The sequence below is a fragment of the Chroicocephalus ridibundus genome, chromosome 1 (assembly GCF_963924245.1).
Source record: "Chroicocephalus ridibundus chromosome 1, bChrRid1.1, whole genome shotgun sequence".
Lineage (NCBI taxonomy): Eukaryota > Metazoa > Chordata > Aves > Charadriiformes > Laridae > Chroicocephalus > Chroicocephalus ridibundus.
This window is the reverse complement of record NC_086284.1, coordinates 206,643,986-206,668,218: the sequence shown is the minus strand read 5'-3', so window position 1 is coordinate 206,668,218 and position 24,233 is coordinate 206,643,986. Positions and strand designations below refer to the sequence as shown.

General features: G+C 39.3%; 1 protein-coding gene across 3 annotated transcripts; it reads right to left on the bottom strand.

Annotated features, from left to right (window-relative positions):
* Nucleotides 1–68: 68 nt before the first annotated feature.
* Nucleotides 69–22,593, bottom strand: NAPEPLD (N-acyl phosphatidylethanolamine phospholipase D). 3 transcript variants are annotated; one of them, XM_063323499.1, is made up of 6 exons: nucleotides 22,290–22,394; nucleotides 18,120–18,171; nucleotides 10,705–11,017; nucleotides 3,906–4,552; nucleotides 2,732–2,846; nucleotides 69–1,216 (listed from the first exon to the last, which is right to left on the bottom strand). In XM_063323499.1, the coding sequence occupies exons 3-6, from the start codon at nucleotides 10,999–11,001 to the stop codon at nucleotides 1,091–1,093; spliced, it is 1,185 nt and encodes a 394-aa protein (XP_063179569.1). In that variant the 5' UTR covers nucleotides 11,002–11,017; nucleotides 18,120–18,171; nucleotides 22,290–22,394; the 3' UTR covers nucleotides 69–1,090. The 3 variants fall into 3 exon arrangements, with proteins under 3 accessions (XP_063179569.1, XP_063179570.1, XP_063179568.1); XM_063323500.1 differs by lacking the exon at nucleotides 22,290–22,394 and adding an exon at nucleotides 22,064–22,128; XM_063323498.1 differs by lacking the exon at nucleotides 18,120–18,171 and having other exon boundaries at nucleotides 22,290–22,593.
* Between the last annotated feature and the right edge of the window lie 1,640 nt (nucleotides 22,594–24,233).

Genomic DNA, 24,233 nt, shown 5'->3' with positions numbered 1-24,233 from the left:
AGCAAAAAAATACACGTATCCCATAGACCAAAACAAATCATGAACAAAAAAAAAATTATTTGCCAATGAATTATGAAGGAGAATAACAACCCTTTTTATTGGCAACAATAGGCTTTAATTCTGTAAATTAGCATGGCAATTTGATACAGATACATTTAGCCAAGTTTTACAATGCTGAACAGTGTTGTAATCTCTCATTCAACTTTAAAACTATAGGGAAGCTGTAAGAGAAAAATACCACAGCCCTTGCTTAAGACTTTTCACTTAAAAAAAAAAACACAAACAAAAACCCCTTAATAATAGACTGAGTCAATGCAAAGGCAAGCGCCATTAAGGGATTCTTCCATTTCATGTACTGCATTTGACAAGAAAGTTACTGTGGACACATTCAGGCCTAACTTAAAAATATTGACAAAACAATGAAAGTGTGCAGATACTCTGGCCAGCAGTAAGTTTTACAATATTGCATCAGTGATGCAATATTAAATTATCTCTCTCTTTAAAAGGCACATTTCTTTAGATCATTGTAAAATTCAGCTTTCGTGGTTCAATATATGAAAATGTAGAAGCATAACTATTTTACTGCGCTTGTGCTTTAACAACACAGCTGTATTGGAAGACTCCACCCCACAAAACATACAGTGAAGCTATCAAGGTACAGGGCATAATCTGAAGATTAATGACTAACAAGTGGGAGATGACATTCTAACAATGAGGAATTCAAGTCAGCCATTAACTCTAAGAATACATCCTGTGCTGAGGTTATTATTGCTGGTGTAGGTAAGATGAAGTTTTTTAAAAAACCAGTAATTTATCAGTGGTGTACATAAGAGTTGAAACTAAAAGTTATTTCCAGACAATACCATATATATTAGCCAGTTTTTAGGTCACCTCTCAAAATTTATAAACAATATAACTAGTAAAATTTGTCATGAAATTGGTATGCAAGTTTTAGTTCTGAAACTGACAAACCTGGCATCTAAAAATCCAATCCATTCCAAAAAATTACTTTGTAACTACATCATATTAGTCTTTGTAACATGAGTTACTAGTTCAAATCAAACAAGGCTTACAAGGAACTGCTGTTTCGTTATTCAAACCCATCATTTGTACTCAAATCCCGTGATTCTCCGTGGTTTAAGACAAAGAAGTCTTCTTTTTTCAAGCCGTATCTTTCAAGAGCTTCATTCAGTTTAACTGGAGGATCCAAGTAATACTGGAAAAATAAAGATAACATGAGGGAAGAATATACCACTGCAGCATTCAGGGGAAAGAAAGAGTATCACTGCTCCAAACAGGAAATGGTTTACATTTTAGAGGTTACCTAAAAAGGAAGGGTATATATATTTGTCAAATTAAAATCTTTAGTTTCATTTTCAGTTTTTAAACGATAAGAATGCTGATGTACAGTTGTAGAGTAACTAGCAAGGTACAACCTATCATCCAAAATTCAGTTGTCTTCAATGTTTTGAACTAGATCCCTTAGAAGCAGAAATACAGTGAGGAGGAAGGGTTGGCAGCTCAGCAGGTGGCGCTTTCTCTCGTTCAGTAAAACAAAGTTGTCAGTTTTACTGTTTAAAAACTAGTGTTGCTTCAACGAGGTTGCCCTGAAGCTACTTCATGATATTTGTTACATTTCAGAAAAGGCATCGTCAGGGAGAAATCATCCACGTTTTTGTGCTTCTAAACTCACAATAGCATTTGTACCATGGGCACTAGTGACACAGCTAATTAGAAGCATTGTGTACAGAAAATGTTTTATCCAAGTTAAAGAAAACACGACTTACCAGGTGAAGATAGCTAACAGCATCAGGACTGAATTATAAGATAAAATGGTGCAAGTGATGCAAAGATAAAGTTGAAAAACAGCTGCCAGACGAGGTGTATCGAAGTAGATGTAGATACTTCCCTTTCACTGCATTTTAAGTCATAGAATGCGTTGGGTTGGAAGGGACCTTTAAAGGTCATCTAGTCCAACGCCCCTGCAGTAACCAGGGACATCTTTAACTAGATCAGGTTGCTCAGAGCCTCATCAAGCCTGGCCTTGAATGTCTGCAGGGGTGGGGCCTCCACCACCTCTCTGGGCAACCTGTCCCAGTGTCTCACCACCCTCATTGTAAAGAACTTCTTCCTAATGTCTAATCTAAACTTACCCTGCTCTAGTAAGTCACTGTTAAGGTACCTGGGTAACCTCCTTATTAGAACTGGGGACTTGGTGGGGGAGGAGGACTAAAAAAATAAAAAAAATCAGCAACTCCGAATAACTCAGGTTTTCATATTCTTGCTGGTATTTAACTATAAATCAATTATCAAAGATACTATTAAATTTATTTACTAGACAGATTAATAAATACTGTATTGACCTACAAGCATGCAATTCTGTCTCCAAGTGATGCACTGCTGAGTTTACTTTTATTATTGCATATGTGTCCCCACCTTTCGTGTTCATCAGCTTTTGGATGTCAGAAATCCTCCACATTTGTTTCAATAACTCTGTACTTTCAAATCAACCTTAACCACGGAAATATTTTATGTAATTCGTTATGAAAAGCTGAGCGCTGTTTTTAGCTGCAGCACTGTTTTTAACTACAGTACATAACAACTTTTCACTCCTACAAATTTACATTTTAAGTATACATTCACAGATACCTAGGTTAAACTGCAAGAACAAAGCTTTATTAATGACTGCATGCTCAGGAAATCTGAACTCGTGGATAGTGTTGAAATTTACCTCGTTTGCTAAAGCAAAGGTCCCCCAGTGAATTGCTACAGACTTCTTTGCTTGAACGTCAATATGGATTCTTACTGCTTCTTCGGGATCCACATGCTGGTATTTCATAAACCACCTACCAAAACACAAAGCAAATGTTTTTGTGTCACCTAATTCAGTACAAGATTTCTTCTTTACTTCCATTGAGTAAGTTGCAAAGAATCTAAAAAAAAAAAAAACCCAAAAAAAAACCATGCTCACCTAATAAAAAAAAATATGGAGGACATACATCTGAACAACATACAGAACACTCAAAATCAACAAGCTGGAATATACCAACATACCCACAAAACAGCACTTCATGTATTTCACTCCTCTTTTCAAATGTCGGGAGTTTTTTCTTATCTATATTTTTAATAGTGTAAGGACATATTACTAGTGCCTTGAGGCACTAAGGCTGTAGATTTAAATCCATCCCTGAAAAAACGTCGTGCTAGCAGCACACACCAAAAATGTGTGCTTCAGAAGACAGCCTAAGGGAACAAGTGGTAAAGCAGAAGAGAGAACCTGGCAATTCTTGAAAGATACCAGATTTTTACCACATTATTCTGATTCCTATCTTCCTTTCCCAGCCTATATATGCTCTGCTTCCAGCATTATATGAGTGTTATCATCTAAAAGTTTAGATACCCTGTCATAAGTAGGATACAGATGCTTAAACAAACAGATCTTTCACGGTCTATAAAGGATTCATCTTTATCGCCAGATAAGTTGCAAAAACAGAGTAAGGACTGAAGAAAGAGAAAAATGCTGCAAATTGCATGCATATAGATGGCCTGGATACGATGCTACTTAAAAGAAAGAGCCACACAAGTAATTCCAGATTTTTTACTCAACATCTTTCATGGAAGAAAGTCAGCTGATTCATCCTTGCTGTGCTGCAGAAAGACTGCAGAAACACACATACCGCCCCCAAGAACACCACACATACATAGGCCACTATCCTAGACATTACAGCTCCATTGTCCGATTGCCTGCTTTTTTTTGTCATTCAGCAATTTCCTTCTTTTGCCTCTATATTCTATTGTAAAAATCTTAATATGAGTATACCTACAGTTTTCGCTTCTGGCTGTATTTTGTTGTCACCAGTATATAATTTCATTTACGTACTTTGATCAAACTTTGATTCTCATACCTTGGCTCATACGCTCCAATGGGGATGGCTGCAAGATCAAAAGGTCCAAACCTTTTACCTATCTGTTCAAAAGCAACACAGTATCCAGTATCTCCTGAAAAGAAAAACCTATTCCAAGGTCCCAAGACAGACCAGCTGCCCCAAAGAACCTTGTTATCATCTGTCGCAGTCCTTTTGCACCAATGTTGAGAAGGGGTGAAGACAAAAGTTACCGCATCGTGACCAGGGACGCAGTTCTCTTCCCACCAATCCAGTTCAATCACGTTCTCACAACCACATCTCTGCATCCAGTCCAAGAGCCCCAGAGGCACAAACCAGCGCAGCTCACTCCCAAAGCGTTCATTTAAACTCGTTACAGTGTTGTAGTCCAAATGATCATAATGGGTGTGGCTGATCATGACTGCGTCTATTTTGGGGAGCTGCTCTACTGTGCACGGAGGTCCTCGGAAGCGCTTGGGACCCATCAGCTGAGTAGGGGATGCTCGCTGGCTGAAGATTGGGTCAGTAAGAAATATAAGTTCATCCATTTCCACCATAACTGAGGCATGTCCCAACCACGTGACTCGCATACCAGTTCCTGTCTTCCCAGCAAGTTCTGGCTTTTGAACAAAGTAAGGTTTTAACACTGGAAGCTCTTTATCGAGTTCCTAGCAAAAAAGAACACAATATGCATGAGAGATTTCAGAATGTACTTGGCCACGGAACAAAAACTGCATACAAGGCACAAATCGTTACAGTCAAGACTTGCATTTTGCTTATATTTTTAGGCAACCAGAGAACCGCAACACAAAACAGATGCTTTTTTAATTACCGTTTTCCCCAGCTAATTTCCCTCCTAATTTCATTTTAGGTTTTTGTAACGTTTTCACTTCTTTGTCAAGAGATAGAAGGGTGAGCTCGAGAGTAACTCACCAGGCCAGGAGACCTACTAATAGAGAGAGAGAGTCTGCAAGGCGCTAACAACATCCCGGGAAAGGCTTTGCAATTGGTTGGCCTTCCCGACCTGGAAAAGTGTGTGTGTATATATATATATATATACACACAGACACACACACACACACGGTTACTGTAACAAATGCTCAAATTTAACTTCTGCAACTAAATGATGCATCCCCTAAGTCCTACCACAAATAAGTCACAAACCCAGGGATAAGAGAGAATGCAACCTTCCCAACAGCATTCCACAAAAGCTCTGTTCTATTCGCATTTAGCAGACGCTCTCTCTCCATTATGTATAGAAGTAGCACGTGGAGGTTAACCTCACTTGGCTAATGTTAGCTTTTACCACTCTCTCTTTCCATCCTGCCAATAATTCAATGAACATTCGTAAAACACAAACTAAAATGCAGATCTCTTTTTTTTAAGACAGTCCTTTAGGCACTTAGCTATGATTCTCGCAATGTTTTATTGAAGCCTTCTAGGTAATTAAAGTTTAATTATTACTGAATAAATCACTACGTGATCTCCGTGTATGTTTAGGATGCAGTCCTGCGAGTTACTTAAGTCAACCTAAAACCATACTCCGGTGTACAAAGTTATGGAAACCTTCCCCCACCTGCCCTCTTGTTCCAGCCTCAATGCTTACGCAGTCCCCACGCAAATCTGACTGGTCAGAGAACTGATCCAGCTGGACATTAATCCAGAGGAGGAAAATAGACAGCTTTCAGCTCAATCAGCTTCCAAATTTGACTCTACATGCAGCCTCAAGAGGACAGTTGGCACAAAGGAAGCCACGGCTGTAAACTATCTACCAAAACTCATCATCAAACCAATGCTCATTCTCTCATTTTGAACAGGAGTTACGCTCTTCATTGCAGTTTGGTTGAGATGCTTATGCAGCTTTATTTGTAATAAAGAGTCTTCCTACTAAAAAAAAACAACCAAACAAAAAAATCTTGTCACGGCTCCTGACCAGTGTGGCTCAGGCTCTCCTCACAAAGAGTTCTGGTCTGAACTCCTCACATCACTTGAGAAGAATTTTCCTACATTAGGCACCTTCTACAGACTCCCGACACTCTTCTCTCCCTGGTAATCACAGATGCCCCAGCAATTCTGGTTCCTCATCCGAGTCTCCTTATCACGGTTGCTGCTCTCAATCTCTAGGTCCAGGATAGCAGATTAGTGCTATTGGTGAGCTTATACAGAGCTAACCTCCCGCTCCCTTAAAAGCCCAGCTGATGCTGTGACAGTTTAGGAGTCCAGGATTTCCCTTGCTAAATCAGTCCTGACAGCTTCAGGAAAGTTACTTTCTCCACAGTATTTTATTGATTTGGAGGGCATATGTTGGGAAAAAAACAAACACACCACCCACCTTGCAGTCCAACTGTAAGTAATGAAATATTAATGAAATTGCTTTTTCTGAGAGCTAATGGACAAAACATGTCTGCTGAAGAAGTTTCATTACTATCTCCAGGGACAAGAAATAGATAACCTTTTATAAAACTGAATATACAATACAGTACAATACAATCACTTAATTCATACAAGAACAGACGAAGTATGAGTATTAGACTGAGACAAACTGCTGCTTCTCTGAGAAAGAAATGTCACTTTCTTATCTCTATTTCATTCTAAGTACAAGGGGACAACTGACAGGAGAAATGTGAACCACAGAGTGTAATATTGTGACACGTGAATTAAGAGAGTGGAAGATCCACAAAACTAACATAATACTCAAAAATGGAAATTAGTAAAACCCACCAAATTACATGTGGTTAAGTCAACAAATCAGATTATATCAAGGAAATTAAACTCAGATATGGATTTTAATAATTAATTGTCATAATGCAATTTAGGTCAGTAAGTACATTTTTTATGGAAAACGTTCTTTAAAGGTAGACCACAAATCATTCTGAGAACTCTACATTAATCCACTTTATTTTTGCGGACATTTGACACAAACTAGTTTTTTAAATTAGTATCATGCAATATTAAGAAACAGTACTAAATGGATTAAGAACCAGCTAGTTGGCAGATGTGAACAATGAATTCTTAATGGAGACTTTAGTTTGTACTGGTTTGGCCTGGCATAGCATTAATTTTCTTCCTAGTACCTCAATATGGTGCCATGTTTTGAGTTTATGACCAAAACAGTGTTGATAACAGAGGATAAGAGTTTTAGCTATTGCTGAGCAGTGCTTACACAGCATCAAAGCCAGTAGAGGCTGGGGGTGCTAGGAAGCTGGGAGGGGACCAGGCAGAACAGCTGACCCCAGCTCACCAGAGGGATATTCCATACCACGCGATGTCATGCTTAGTATATAAAGCTGTGGGAAGGAGGAGGAAGGGGGGAATGTTCGGAGTGATGGTGTTTGTCTTCCCAAGTAACAGTTACGCATGATGGAGCCCTGCTTTCCTGGGGATGGCTGAACACCTGCCTGCTGGTGGGAAGCAGTGAATGAATTCCTTGTTTTGCTGTGTTTGTGCATGCAACTTTTGTTTTACCTATTAAACTGTCTTTGTCTCAACCCACGAGTTTTTGCACTTTTGCCCTTCTGATTCTCTTCCCCATCCTGCTGCAGAGGCAGCAAGCGAGCAGCTCTGTGGGGCTGAACTGCCTGCTGGGGTTAAACCACAACACATTTGCACTAGTAAAGGCTTTAGGACTGACACTATTAAATATTTTGAACGGTTGACTTAGAGGTAAAACTAACAACTATAAAAGGCATTTGTAAAGGACACACAGACAGGAAGATTGATAAATAAAGGGTAGCACAGTTCAAACAACTAGTATCCTAACCTATTTAAATGAAATTCTGTGAACAAAAATTCACGGCAAATCAAGAGCAAAAAGGCGTTGTAACTTGGAAAGCACAGACTCTGTATGAGATCTAGAGGTTTGGGATACACAGGCATCTGATCCAAATCAGTGACTCCTTGGGGGATGAGATCAGAAATGAGGCATTATTTTGAGCTATCATAGTAAATCACACAGGGAAACAGCTAAAAAAATGATTTCTCAATGCATGGGGTTTGGGTTTGGGGTTTTCTGTGTTTTGGTTGGTTTGTTTTGGTTTTTTTTAATATTTTACCACAGTACGCTAAAATCCCCAAAATTACCTTTTACAGCAATAAGGACTCATTACTCAATTAATAAAATTTCAAACTAAAGCACAATTTCTGTTGGCAGTATATGTCATATGAAATTCTTAAAACTCATACAACAGGATAATGAAAAAAATACATAATCTTATGGAACCTTTATCCTGCTATAGTACATTTTGTTCTCTGTCAGACTAACCAGAAACACATTAAGACTACAAAAATTATAATAGATCTTTGAAACGTGGCATTAATGTCAAATCAGCTCCCAACAGAAGCAAAATATGCCTAATACTGTCTTATCTTCATCACTGGAGTAATACAAAAATTACTCCTGCTGTGCCCCTTCCCCCCTCCCATGTTCTTCTTTCCTTCCTAATGCAAAGCAAGAAGAAACACATGACGGGCTTTGGTAAGACTACCTAATTAGCTTAGGATTTTTGGCGCTTAGTGCATACTGGAATACCACTGGATTTTACAGAAATGAGAACAATCTAAATCATTGATCCAACAACTAACAATTAAAGATACTCCAACAGCACTGATAAAAAAAGTTATTAATAAAGCCTGTAATGAAAATGCAAGTCTATGCATTCTGGAAAACGATACAGGCATGTTTTGAAGGTGTGATTATAATACATATAGCTTTTACACAGTGAAATATACATATCCTGGATAATATGCTGCCTTTTTTTTTTTTTTTTTTTTTTAACATATGCAAAGCACTTGCTACAGATAAACTGAACCTGCCCAGCACAGCAGAGTATCAGTAGGCACACTCAAATGTGGAAACTGAAGTGGGAGTCTGCTTGAAGGACATGCTATCTAGCAGTGCTAAATAAAGGATTGAGCCCTTAGTTTGAATTTTAAACAAGCTCAGAAGCACTTTACAGGTTGATTTAGGTGTGGAGCAAACACAGCTGGAACAAGCATTGAAATGGCTGAGTACTCAAGAAGTGCAGTGCATTGATCTCTATCTAGGTTTTTCTATTTCTGGTTTACTTCACTGAGACCCTCAATAATTGCAAGCACTTAATTAAAAAATTTCATAAGCAAAGCAATAACATTAGTCCAAAATTAATCCCAACTGGGTCAGAGAGACAGCTTTACAACTGGTACAGTGTACACTTCTTTGTAATCATCCTTTATTGCAGGGTTAATCTGTAAATTAAAGGGGAGTGCAGCAGTTCTCCGCTGCCATCAGACAGCTGTATATTCTGCACTCAGTAGTACACCTTAGCACTGCCTGCTACGTACTTCAGTCACTAACCAGGTTTCTGACTGATGCTGGCAAGATACAAAGCCTATTGCACACATACAGAACATGGCAGCAGTCAAAGGCAATTGAAAATGCCAAGGCGTGAATTTTACACAAATGTGGCCAAAGTATCATGATGCAGCACACTGCCTAGGAAGCTGTACATACTGAGGCACAACTGCTGTTACTACTACAAGGTGCAGATAACGCCCAGAAGCAGGACACCGAATTTAAAACAGTAAATTGTCAGAAGGGATCCCAAGACTGAGATAGGTTTGCTGTGCTCCTTTCTGAAGTCAATTTATTATTATTATAGAACAATTACAGCCAAGATTTACTTCTCCCTTAAACATGTTCTGTGCCACATAACCTCAAAGAAATCCCCAAACCTCTGACCATCATGTGTTAAAAAGTAAAATGGCTTTCCTGTCCATAAAGCTGATCAAATTCCTTCCTTCACAGGTAATTCACATAAGATACAAATGAAAAGTGTAAGCTCTCTGCTAAACGCTGACTGTGATAAATAGCTTATGCATGCTTTCTTGGATGCTTAAAAGCATTATTAACACCTATTTGTTCAAAAATGCTTTTCCTGGTTATGCACCCTTCAGCACGCTTTTCCGAAGTGCAGTCAACACACTAGAAAATACACTGAGAAGTAATCATAACTGTCAAAACTGTAGCCATCTTAGCACTTGTTGTGGCTACAAAGATAACCTGTGGCTTTCCAATATCCATTACTTACTCTTCATGGAAAAGAAGCTTCTCTTAGAGGTTGCTTCCCCCACCTTTTTCTTTATATATAATACCTGGCAGAAGCCATACACCAAGAACAAATAATGGTGTTTCCCAGTAAACTGGCACTGTACCTTTAATCCTTTACTACAAATACTTTCTCAAGTTAGTTTTAACATATGCATTTTTTTCTCATGGTGTACTGAAATAGAGAAACATAGATTTGCACACACTTCCATAAGTAAATGACTGCAACTATTTAGTACATTTTTATGAAAATATAAAACATACGTAGTAAATGGCAGTCTGGAAAACGGAAAATTTTTTAAAAGGAGATATGCCACTGCTATTTCAACCAATATGAATGGTGTTAGTAGTACGCTTCATAAGGCAACACCTATTGCCTTACGAAAAGCAAGGAAAAGGAAAAAGGGTGTAATTTTTTCCTTAGGAAATAGGAAAAGGAAAGCATGTAATTGTAGTTTATGATTGAGCTAGGAGGCCATTTTTGTTGTTTTTGCGAATATAAACTGAGCTGGACAAATCAAAAGGTACAGAACTAACAGGAGAAAAAAATTAAATAAGAAGAAAGTATTAGCCCACCTTTTGAAAAGAATAAAGTGATAATAAAAATCAGAAAAACAACACTCATCAAAGTCTTCAAAAGATGCCTAGTAAGTATTAGTTAGAAATTGTCCTATTTTATTGATTAGAGCAGAGGTAAAACCAATCTAAATTAAGAACACAAAACATGCAAGTATTTACCTGCTTTGAGCATGGCACATTGCTGTTATTCTTTTCCATTAGGGACCATTTCAAAATATTTGGCAAGGTTGGCGATTTCCATGTTGGCCACGGGTTGACAAATTTCCCATCTTTGCCTCTCTTTGATTTAGTTACATCCTCTTCTAATCTGTAGTCCAGCCTGAAGCTTTTCCTGGAGGCCCTGGAAGAATCGCTGCCCCTGGAACCTCGACCCGAATTCTGACGTTTCCTCACTGCTTCTTTAGGGTACTGGTTGCCCGGAGTCAAAGGCTGCTCTTCATCCGTTTTCTTATCCATATCTTTTTGAGGAGAACTAAAATAGATTTTAAATTAATCTTTTCTTGGACTAACATCAACATTCATAAGACTGAGCGTTCTCACACACATCAGAAACAAGTGTACCCTTCTCGTTTTATGATCTACTGTATTTTTTCCTCAACAAAATATGCTTTTAAAACAGTCGCTATGACACAAAAGACTTCAAAAACATGCTGTGACAAGTAGACATGTAGACTCTTTGTAGCTCAGGCAGAATTTTACTCCCCGGTATGCACAGCTTCAGATACTAACACTATTATCTACCAACTGCAAGCGTGAGGGGGAAGGGTTCCTTAATTTACATTTTGGAAGAATAGTAAGTTCCTTCTGAAACTTATGACATTTAGTGCCTGATGTAATACAATCCTGCTAACCTGTCCAAGAGACACTGGGACTACACAATACCTTAGGATTTGCCTATACAGTGATTTTGCTTTGTAGTAAGAACAGCAGTCTCATGTAGCATTAATAAACATATTACTTCTACCAACAAGATGCAGATACATGAGGAAGTCAGAACACAAAAGGCATTTGGTCTTATTTCCTATTTTGTCCAAAATGAAGGAAAAGCTTATTACAATAACAGCAACTGTTTCAAATACAATTTTGATACACATTGAACTGACTAGTGGAAGGTCACAGAAAATTGGAACATCTCAAATAAATCATGGCTGCAACGTTTGTTCTTAATTCTATTGTGAAATATAAAAAAAAAAAGTGAAAAATAACTGAGAAAAGCTTATTTCTATAAAGTCACAATTCTGGCACATTTCTTAGAAAACTGCAATCTCAGTAGTCTCAGAGTCTCTCATTCCAAACTGCACTTAAAGTGTTGCAGAGTTTAGAAATATGGAGTCCTATTGATCTCATTATAACCGAAGTAGAAAAAACAAATATCCCTATTTTATTTTAAGAGTTGCTGAAGCAATTCAGTTGAAGCTAAATGCTTCAGTTTCTATATTTGCTTTCAGCATTTCAGTTGGAAGTAAATATATTGTTCTGACAGTTTGGGTTTTTTTACGTTGCTATTTTAAAGAGTGCACAACTTTCTGGTACTTACAAACTCTACCTGATAAAAACTAGAAGGTGAGCAGTAATGAACAGACAGCATGATATACTGCTTAGGTGCAGGAATAATTTTTAATAAGAAATTGTGAAGTTTGTCCTCTGGAAAACTCTCCACCATGTGTTTTAGCCTACCTACTATTTCATTAACTCAGATACTCAAACTTTAGCTGTATACTCATATGAGAAGCACTGTGTTGATGTACCAAAGTCAGCCCACTCAAAAATTATTTTCAGAGAACAGTATTAAAGTTTTCTTAGAAATTGTGTAACTCATTGTGCCCCTCATACATTCATAATTACAGGGAAAAATAAATATATTGTCACTGCAACATTACAGCTAAGATTTACACACATATAAGAAGTGTTATCAAACTGGACCCAAACGTATTTACTGGTGATGCTCCAACTGCAAATGCAGCGCCCATCCCTGCTATTTCAGCAGCAACCCATTACTCAACACAAAGTATGGTGTCAGTTGCAAAGATATGACAATTGATAAATATTGTGAAATTTTCGTAACAAAATAACCATTATTTTGCCATACAGTAGAGATAAAATATTAACACATCAAATTTCACTTCTGATAAAGAAGCAAGAACAATGCTCAGAAAACATCACTGATAGAATTTTGGTCATAATCTTGTCTAAATATAATTACTTTGTACTCTAGTTTCCTCATGGTTTTACTAAAAGCACTCCATTTACGTATTTTCTATTTAGCAATAAGCTACCACATCTGCATCATACTTTTAATTTAATCGTTGGTGCTCCTAGGCTTTTTTCTCTATTCCACTAAACCTTTACTGTAATCAGCCTTCAACGGGAACAGCCACCCAACTTGCTCTATACCATTTTAAGTAGACATAAATGGTAACAAAAAGAATCAGTGCCACAAAAAGACAGACAGAATACTCCAAAAATGTCAATGGATATTTTAACTGTTACTTTAACTTAAGAGCTTTTGGGGTTTTTTTTGGCATTCCTCAAAGAGCATTTTCAATGCCAAGTCAGCTTATTAATTTAGCAAAGCACGCAGACACAGCATAAAACATCTACTCTTCTAGAAAGCATCATGAAAACAAATCACAAAAGTTTAATCAGATAGGTACTTAATTCCAGGAAATTCTTCTGCTAACATCTCAGATGTCTTATTTTTAAATATATATAACTACTGTAATTATTGTTCCTACAAGACATTTTATATTAGAGACTGTAGTGCCTAAGGTTTTATTTTTAAGCTTCTGTTTATCTATTCATTCATCTCTAAAATAGGCGAATTCTACTTTTGCTTAAATTTTCATATAAACCTTTGATCTTATTCTGAAAGTATAAACCTCTGGGGGAAGTAGGGATCAACTACGCTGATTAAACAAAGACAATGCCAAAACTTTTAAGGCACTGCAGGTATCTGTCTGCCAACATATTTTCCACATGATGCACATACATTACTTTCATTAGTATTCCATAAGCAACTGAAGGGATAAAAGACCTCAGTGCTCACAGAATACTTTAAACCCTTTTACATGCATAAGAAAGGGACACATTTACAAACAATTAACTGACAAAGTATTCCTGATGAAATGTAGATTCCTTTGAAGTATCAATCTTGCCAGTTCATTTCCGTTTCATTTAAACTGGCAAAATATATCCTAGAATATTAATGGAATACAGTAAAAGAAATCTAATTTTTCTAATTAAAAAAAAAAAAAAAAAGAGGTAGATGATCATTTCTCGAAAGCCAGGAATCATTAGCTTAAAATAAAACTCAGCTGGTTATTAGTCCATGGAGATTCTAATCCTTTTGCAAAAAAAAGCCTCTACAGACAAGGAGATTCGGCAGGTATATTTTAAATATTAGAAAATACACAATCAGAAATGAGCTGATTTTTCGTCCAGCTTTCCTGAATTCTTCCCCTCAAAAAAATAATAGTTTGGCACTTGAGAAATAAATTTAAGCACTGGATTGCCAGCCAAATTATGAGCAATACAGGCACCAAAATAAAACTGGAGTAGAGTTGTGCTCACTTGGGAGGGGCAGGGGGAAGCGGTCACATCCTTGGTGAATATTTGTTACTGTAAGGTTCCACAAGAAATCTTCTATTTTTCACACTTTTAAACACAGAGGAAAAGTACTATTCTACTGACAAGTAATAAACTGTTTTCTTAACAGATGGAACTCATCCTTCAGGATGAGGTGACTTACCCCCAGAGAAGGGCAAGCAGATTGCCACCATTTGTAAGAGGGACTCTGGCAAGATGCAACACACCCACCCTCTCTGTGCTCAGAGGTGCTTTACTGTTTCAACTGAACAGGAAATGGACCAAGACATAGAAACTACTAAAGGAGACCATTAGTCATCCCAAATCCATGAGGCCAGAAGGTACTCTAGACAGAGGGGAAGAACACCACTGTCTGATGAATAAGATGAAATCTAACGTAACTGTTATTCCAGCACCAAATGCTAAGGGTCCTCTAGTAATCCACAAAGCAAGAGAGAAGTTTTAGATCAGGCAGGACATGGCACAGAAAACCCATGTTTTATGTCCCAGTAAACAGGCTTACACCTATAAACGGGATATAGCCCTTAGACAACAGGTTTGGGGTCAATTGTTTATTTTAGCATTGCTTACGTAAGTGAAAACTTGGATACTACTATTTTGGCTTTGAGTCTTCTGTTTATTTAGGAAAATAATTAAAAGTTTAACTAAACATTTTAATGCTTTCTCTTTCTGTTCCAAAAGAAGGTTGGAAACAGGATACATTAACATTACAAGCAGCACTCTGATATTAAAATTTTTCTTTTTAAATGGTCTTTTAAACACAGTAGAGCTTCAAGCCAAATAATTTTAACTTTATTTGAAGAAGAAATGCACCAACGTAAAATCTATTCTGTGAGTCTTCACCTTTTCCACTCGGTCTCCTCTAACATCCACTACTCCATAACTGAAATGGATGTAGTTCCCCCTACTAAGCATACATCCATGCACAGACACACTACTAACTGTGAAGTCTGCCAGAACCGATTTATCCTTCTTTTCTACACAGAAACGTGGTCCTTACTTAACAAATCCCTAAGCCAGAAAGTTTAAGAAAGAGTTACTATGAAGCAATTGTTTACTGGAACCCAACAACATCCACAAAACTTTACACTTGCTTTGCAAACATTCCATAGCTTTCCAAATTGCCTTAATTTTCTCTGGTTTTGGAGCAACAAGTTCAGTTAATTTCTAATCACTGTCTCTCTCTATAGACTACATCCAGAACTGGGCTGCACTACACATCACCTAAAAGGGACAGCACACAATTCCTAGCAAACTCTTTTGGTTTGTGCTTCATCACACCACTGTAACCTTACCAGAGCAAGAATCTGAGCTTTCTGCAAGCCATATAATGCTACAAAACTCAGAAATTTTATTTCAACATACATGGTTTTTTAGGACTGCAAACAGCACACTTTTTGGCTTGAAATTGAAAAAAAAAAGAAAAAAGGATATCAGCTAAAAGGTAAGGAATTCGCAAACACTAGGGAGCAAATATTTTTTCGAAAAAAGGCTCCCGCACACCCAACTATCAAACGACTGCCAGCTAAGTTTTGTCTGTGCTTTTATTTTTACTTCAGGTCTGAAATTGTCTGCTTTAATTAGTGAACAGTTTGAGACTGGAAAATTCTGAATGCATTTAAACTTCTATTGTGCGGTACTTCAGGCTGTTCATCATACCACTGTAGACTTATCAAAGCAAGAACCTGAGCTTTCTGCAAACCATATACTGCTACGCAACTTGGAAGTTTTCTTTCACTATACATATTTTTTTACGTCTGCAACAGCAGTTGCAACAGCAATTATTCCAGACACTCTTGGTCTTAGGATTTCACACAAAGATCTCTCAAGATTGCAACTAGCTGATCTATAAACACTTTTATTATTTGAGATTTCCCATTAAAAGTTGCAGGCAAGAACAAGCATTGCAGAAATTTTAACAGCCATCTTGGGATTCTGTGTGATGGCCTTTTTCCATATTTTCCAAACATCCACAAAGCAAAAAATCTATGCTAGTACAGCCTTTTTCCATTCTTGGATGTACCCATTTCATACCACAGCTATCGGCTGCCAGACCAGTTCTTCTCTGTTCTCAACAGAACTGTAAGTATGCTGACTCTACAGTGATCTTGCGTACTGTTGAAGAAAGATGAATAACTGAATTGATAACAGAAATAGCTCTTTCCATAAACAACCTCATAGAATTAGGATGAATCCTTTACCATTCTTATCTAGTTTTGAGGATCAACAGCAAAACAAAGCAAAGTTTTATTTAGTGAAAACAGAGGGGAAAAAAAATTAGTTACAAATAAAACAAACGTGAAGCATCTATCCATAGTCATCTGTTGTTAGGCATATTCTTACAACAGCTGTATTACTTAAGCAGCCACCACCATGAGCCAATCCATTTCTTCCCCCAGGCTTGCCAAAACAAACATTTGTGTCCACATGGTGAATTAGTTCAAGAAACTGATCTAGCTGATAGTCACTTCTTACCTTCCCATCTTCTAGAGAAGGACTTCATTTTTACCTGCATCACTATGTAACCATGCAAGTGTTTATACCAACGAACTGGCCAGGAGAGGGAAGGGTGAGAAGAGGAATATACTGTTGTAAACAAAAGCTAGTAACGTCAGTGCTGCTATTAAAAAAAAAAAAATAATGAAACCAAACCTAATTCATTAAATACCCTCCATGTAGAATTCACTCAGAGTAGCTCAGTTACATACACCACAAAGTTAGGTTAACAATTACCCCTACCCTTAATATATTCAATTTTCAATTTATTCCCTATCCAAAGTTTCTTTCGCATTTAGTACTGATGCTGCTTAAACTCTCTGGCTGCCTCCTCCGACAGTGATGTTTCATATTATAACTAAGCAAATTCAGTAGTTACCTACCACACAAAAGGCAGCCCACTCCCGTTACTACACATTCCGACCTCTACTTCTCTGACATTCATTAGGGGAACTAAACCAACAGAAAGTTATTCATAGCAGTTAGGAGTGCCTATCAGCTACACCCTTATATGCCTCTGGATACCAATGTAAATAGGCTTTGGAGTCAGGTCTATCAGTAGTACCTGGAGCCAGTTATTTCTCAACCCTGGGTTAAATCTGATCAGCATTGTATCAACTGCATAAAGATGCCTCTTCCTGAAACTGGGACAATACATAACTATTTTCCCTTTGTTTCCAGGTGCCACAGCTTACTGTCCCTGTCCAATATGTGCACTTTGTAATCCCCAAACATGTTTATGAACTGTATTTAATACTATAGAAGACTTCTGTTGTGTGCACATTCCGTTTAGGTTATGATCCCTGTTATGACGGTAGCAGTCCATAGGGGCCGCGCATATTAACAGAGATGACAGACCCAGTAACCAGTATCCTTAGCTATGCAGGCCTATTAAAATTAAGTTATTTCGCTCTCTACCTTCCACTTTTACTGCAGTCTTGAATCAAAGTATCCAAAATTTGGCATGCTGCCATCACATTTAAAAGAGCAGCCTAGACTATCATTATGATTAAGCACAAGAGCTGTGTAATTCTGTGCTATTGCTGAAGCAATCACCAAAGGAAAGGAGGAGTCAATTTTCCCTACACCAGAACAGAAAGAGCTTTACTTTGCTCTCCCTAAATAACTAATTTCATATGACTACTTAATGTATAGGGAAGAACGTTGAAAACACAGGAGCTGTAATGAAAGTTTTCTTACCTGCTCTGCAGGACTCAGGCTGACAACATACAGAAGCAAGGTTTGTGCGTTACAGCTGTGTTATGGTACACAAGACAACAACCAGATCACAAATCAAATGCAGACAATTTTTAAAATCAACAGAAAAATAAGAGAAGATAGCACATGCCAACAGCTGGGCAGATAAACCATGCATTCCAAAAGCAATGATAATCTCCATGCATGGCCCTTCACACTTGCACAGAATTTCAACAAAGCTTTTCCAGAAGAGCAAACATGAAACTTGTACCAACCCAGCTACAGAATCTGGACCCCAGCTTTAGTGTTCTGGCACCAGCTCCACTCCTGTAAGTATTTATGCAAACAAGTAGTTCATTAGTTTCAGTTGGTCTACTGATGTAACTACAGATAATAACAGAGGCAAACCTTTCCAGGATGGGGTTTACTGTTAGAAAAAACAACCAAACTGTAAAGCTTAGCAGTTACAAACACACTTTAGCCACTCCCACACATTAACAGACTGTGCATCTTGGGTTTAGTATTTTAAGGTATTATATAATGCTGAAGTTGCTAGCACAGGTTTTCTTAACTAAAATGAGGTTTTAAAGTATTACAAGCTTGCACTCCATCACAAGGGTAAAGGTTTACAATCTAACATCTCACATCAATTAGATATGACTAAAAATAAACACTACTACACACAATGAAACTAAGGCTTCACTTGAACATACTATGGTAGAAATCTGATTTCATTTGCAGTACATGGCCATAATGGCAAAGGAAGAACTGTTTCCATAAAAGTGAATAGAAATCACGTTAAAACCTTGATCCATAGGGTCCACATGGCAAAGCAGTATCTGAAGCAGTTAATTTATAATCAACTCTGGCACTTTTATGTCTGCAACTGCAAAATTGCTATCTCCACCTCATTTACTAAGGCTTTTAATTTTCTTTTTCTCTCCATGCCGGAAAGGAACAAACTCCTATGCAAACTTTCTCTAGACTCACACTGAGAGGAATCCTTTAAAACCCCATAAAACCTCAGTTGTCCAGGAAGTGCAGCAACGCCCAAGCACTAAACTAGATTTATTTTTAAGTTAATACACAGTCATACAATTTTGTTTATATACATATTTAAATGCTTGTCTATTTGATTCCCTCTCTTCAGTTCAAAGTCCAAGCACATAGGACCCAATGTCTTTTCTCTGCAATATAAAAATATTTCCCTAAATTCTTTCTAAATCTACTTACATTTCAACACAAGCTCAACTTTTGCTTGTCCCAACAACATTCTCTCTCCCTCTGTCTGTGTATGTATAAACACACACCCTATAGATATATGGATTTTATAGAGCTGTTTGTAATATTTAACTACAAATTTACCAAAATCCAAAGAAAACATTTCCAGGTCAGTTCAGAAAAAGAAATTCAAAAATTTTCTTTGTTGAAAAATATTTTTTTTCTTGTATGCAACTGTTCAAAGACCACCTTTCACAGGAGTTAAGCTAGAAGGTCGTCACCCTTTCCAAATATAAAAGTTTTGGATCTCCAGAACTTCACACTGGGAAGCCAGAAAGCGTATGTGATACAGCACCCTTATGGTTCTTTAACTGGCCACAGCTGAAACTGAAACAGAGCCATTAAAAGAAATTTTAAGTGGTAGAACACCAGACACAGCAAAACACAAATACCCAATGAAACCGGAAACATCACAACACGTTAACATTTTTCTTGACAGACCTTTTTCCTATATATAACCAGCCTTCTCCTCTATCCCCACAACTCCCGATTATGATGTCTCTTCATGTGCTCTAAATGAAATGCAAAGTGCTTTGGTTGTTAGTCAACAACAAAAGTGTTAATATTAAAGTAGTTTGGTTTGTTGTTTTTTTTCCCTTATGGAAGAGTCGAGGCACATTTCCAACACAAATGTGAGCCATCTACTAATTTTCAAGGCACCATCCTAAATATGTAGGTGTTTTAAGGGGACAAAGTGTTTCATTTAAACACACGTAAACAACTTGTTACTGCCACAACGTCATTATCACAACAGCTGAACCTGACTGAAACACTCCCTCAAAAACCAGTCCACAGCATGGGATATTTCAGCCTAAACAACTGAAACTATTTCCAAACATTATAAGCAATAAAAACTGAAATCTTATCACAAGCCTTACTCAGCAGACAGTAGCACTACCAGCTCCTACCATGGTAACAGGTCTTACACAAGAAAAATATCTTGATATACATCTTGATATACATTCTTACAACTAGACTTTTCACTCATGCAACATCTTATTAAACCTTGTTTTTCACAGTAGGGACACAATGGCAGCAAGGTGTTTTCATAGTATCACTTGGTAATGCCCAATTCTCCTTGCTGAACAGTTTTGCACGGTTTATTTGCTCAGATGCAGTTGTATGCTATTCAAACCCAAAGCATCCCTTCTTTATACAGCTGCTAAATACTAAGATATTACATGCAAACAGTAAATAGCACGGAACTTCTTTCCCAGATTTTCTAAGAATATTCAACCCAAATGCAACATCTGGTTTACAGAAAAATGCTTTTTACTTAAAGCTGCATTTAGACACAAGATGACCAAATGATTTACCATGGTCCTGGCTCTGAGCGTATTAGAAGTAGGACCCTGAATACAGTGCTAGCCAGCATACCGCAAGCTACACGCTTGCAGCAACCGAATGAAAAAAACATTAGTGAGATCAGGAAGGGATTTACAGATGTGACCAAAGGAAAAAAAACAATTTCACAGCAGGTATTACATATAAAGACACTAATTAATACGGCAGCATTTCCATTCTTCTCATCACAGACGAAACAATTGCCTTGCCATTTGCAGAAAGGAATTTAAAAGCTATTTCTAAATGGAGAATTAGCAGTTTTGGTTCAATCTTGAGCTTATAAAGGCTGAGGAAACAGCAGAATTCTGCTGAGGTAATTCCTCAAATCTACTTAGTTAATACAAGTGAAGAAAATAATAATAATAATGATTTGCTTCCTTTTAAAAAAGGCTGATCTCTTCTGATTTGGGCCAAGCTGAAGCCAAATTAACTGTTACTTGTATTGGAAGAGTTTCACTGTCATCCCTTACTTCCTCCTCTCTTGAACGTGTCCTCTCCATCACAGCAAGTGGATCAAGTAGGGTTTTCCAGTCTCAAGGTATTCAAAGTTCCGATTATCTTTTTATAATAGTCATTTCAATTTTAGGTCATTTTGGGCATTTCTAAAGCAACTGTTGCAATAAGTCTTGCATTAATAAGATAAAAGTCTTACTTCTCCTTGTTGCATTCCTGAAAGTTTTACCCATAAATGAATCAGGCTTCCTATTTTATTAAATGATAAAAGCAGCTGCTATGAATTAAAAAAATAATTAAATAAAACCCACAGGACTATTTTCAAGTGTCTTTTTCCAGAAAAAAGAAGTAATTATCCTGTCACTACCTTCAATTTTTTATGTCACTTTAGTCGATCTTGTTTGAAAAATAAAGAAAAAACAAGTACAAATAGTACTTTCCTTTAAAACTAAAAACTTGCTTTATAATCTCCTTCTAGCGAATAGAAGAGTAAGAAATCATAATCATCACTAGGAAAAAAACGTTTCTGCTGAAGTTTGACATGAACTTAGCTGCATGCCGTCAAGACATTCAGCAAATACTTTCCCTAAATCCTTACTAGAGATAATTGCCGATCATTGAGATTATTTGACTGAACTAATTACGTTAAACTACTTCGTTAATATCTTCCACTTTGCGCTACAGAACGCAGAAAAAACACTGGCGATAAGCATCTGTTCCTGTCTCCTCTTCAAAGGAAAACACTCACTAAACCGTCAATTCCATCAAGGGCATTTTTTGGAGGCGATTACATAAGCTGTTTCTCTGAGGGCCACCGCAGCGTTTTACCGTCAGTTCCCGGCAAACGGCAGCCCCGCCGCGGCGGGGGCAGGACTTTTTTCCTGCAGGAATTCCTTCTCCCGGTGCGAAGGGATGTCCCCGTCCCAAGCGCGTCTGCAGCAGGCGCTGGTGGCGGTTTGTCACCGACCCCCCGCCGGCAGCCACCACAGGGGCCGGGGCAGCGCAGGGGACCGCCGGCTGGGGCAGCTCCTCCGGCGCCGCTCCTCCGGGGCCGGGCAACCCCAGCCACCTCGCCCGCCCCTAACTTTTCCGAGCTCTCTCCCTGCCGCCGCACAGCCCGGTCCCCCCCCGCCACACTCACCCGGCGGGACCCCGGTACCGTCTATCGAGCCCCGCTCGGAGCAGGTGCGCGGCGCTGCCCCGGCTGCCACTGCCCCAGCTGCCCTGCCCCTGGCCCCCCTCAGAGCCGGCGGGTCGGGCAGGTGCCTCTCCTCCGGACGGGCACCGCCGCTCGGCTCGGCTCCGTCCCTCCCTGCCCACAGGAAGGCGCGGGGGGCAGCGACCCCCGCCCCCGGAGAGCCGCTCACCTCCCGGGCTGCTGCTGCCGCCCCTGAGGAGTCTCGTCCTCCTCCTCCTCCTCCTCCTCCATGGTGCCGCTCCACCCCCTGCGCGGCGGCTCCGCCGCTCTCCAGCAGGAGCCGTTGAACGGCTGCGGCCTCCCACCCGACCAGCCGGCCGCCGAGGGCAGCGCGGCCAGCTGCAGGCAGCAGCTCCACAGCGCCCTGCTCCTCATCATGGCGCGGCGGGGCCCCGCCGAGCGCGGGGCTGGGCTGGCGGCGCGGGAGCAAAATGGCGGCGGGGGGGCCCGCGCTGAGGGAGTCTTGGCGGCCGGACCTCCCCGGGCCCGCAGCCACGGCGGGGCAGCGCCAGGGCTGGCAGCACACCCCTGCCGCTGGAGGCCCGACGGGTGGTGGGCCCTGGGGGAAGGACTTGGTTCTGCACCTGTCCGGCTCCCGTAGTTGGCAAGCGTTGGCCACAGTCCCGCAGGGGACTGAGAGCATGCCCTGGCTACCCGGTGCTGTGCCGAAAAGTTTCCTAGACTTGAGTTTTCTCAGGAACCTGAAGCGGTGCCACCATCGCCATCAGGTACCGGCCCTCACGGGAGGTGCAATGCGCGGGTGAAGCCATGCATGGCTGCCCACGGTGCGGCCCGCCTCGCAGGGCCCTGTGTCGCCATGGTCATTTCCCAACGTTAGGAAGTTAAAACTCATGCCCGAGTTTCCTCGCGTGCTGGATTCCTACCATCCCCTGTTTACTCCTGTGAGTAATTCACCCATGACTCCAGCCAATGGGTTGGGGCGTGAAGGATTTTGAGGCACCCAGTTCAGAGAAATTAGGTTCTCAGAAGTATGTATTTTTTTAATCTTTCCTTACTTCTTTAAGTACATGATGCAATAAAAGGTAAAGCACAAAGCTACGTGGCTGTAATATGAAAAAAAATATTATATATAGCAGCAATATGAAATCTAAGACTATGTGGAACTCCAATAACACATTTTATCTTGAAGCTCAGGAATGGATGTCCAGTTTATTAGTGAAGAAATCTTACCTATGTTCAGAGGCCAAGTTCTCAAGGTAGGTCCTCGGAGGCTAGAAACGTGGGCCTTACTCTTCTTATCATTAATCTATCCTGTTAGCCTCTGTAAGGTAGAGGAAGGATAATACTACCAAGTTATCTTGTTCTGTACAAGGAAGACAGGTATGTCTTTGTTGCTTATGCTCAGGCAGATTTGCTGACCTTTGCCAGTGGAAAATCCTAATTTATTTCTTACTTGCAGCTCTTCTCACCTGGCATTTCCTGATCATTTAATCTCCTATCAGTAAGTTTAATGCTAAGCCGACCTTGTGGTAGCAATGACTTTTACTCCTACGTTATTAAACTAAAATCTATGTTGATTGAAGTTATTTCTACTGTTACTTTATGGAGTCTGAGACCTACTAAATGAGTTAGATGAGTTAGATTTAGACCTACTAAATGAGCAGATAAAGCTGCTCTCCATAGCTCTGATCAATGCCTATTAACAGTTAGTAATAATTAGTGCCTATGTATAGAAATTTGTGTAAGCTGCCTGGTAAGCGCCTCCAGGCTGGTAGTGAGTGATTGCCAATGGTGACAGATTAGAGATGCTCGCCCTACACTTCAGCTGAGTATCTCCTGGTAGGCAGACCTGCCTCCACATGTCATTTGGAAGTAGTTTGCATGTCACCAGTACTGCAAAAGCCACAGTTCATGGGGCTCTGCTTTAGTAAATGCATTTTGCCACTACAAATGTAGGTGTCAACATTTGGAGGCTGGAAGTGAAGACAACTGATGTCTGTGCAACATGCAGTTTTCAATTTGAAAGGGATACATCTCTTCTGGTGTAACAACTGGTGAAGAATTATATGGTTGTTCACGTAATTTCTGACACAGATAGAAGTGTATATCAGCACCTACTACCTACTTAGCCACGCCAGTGCGCACAACATGA

Coding starts and splice junctions, on each gene's coding strand:
- NAPEPLD (XM_063323498.1), bottom strand. CDS start 22,498: ATGATGAGGAGCAGGGCGCTGTGGAGCTGCTGCCTGCAGCTGGCCGCG. Junction 4,553..10,704: donor ATGTGCCATGCTCAAAGCAG/GTAAATACTTGC, acceptor CTTTTTTGCTAG/GAACTCGATAAAGAGCTTCC. Junction 2,847..3,905: donor ATTGGAGCGTATGAGCCAAG/GTATGAGAATCA, acceptor GTGTTTTGGTAG/GTGGTTTATGAAATACCAGC.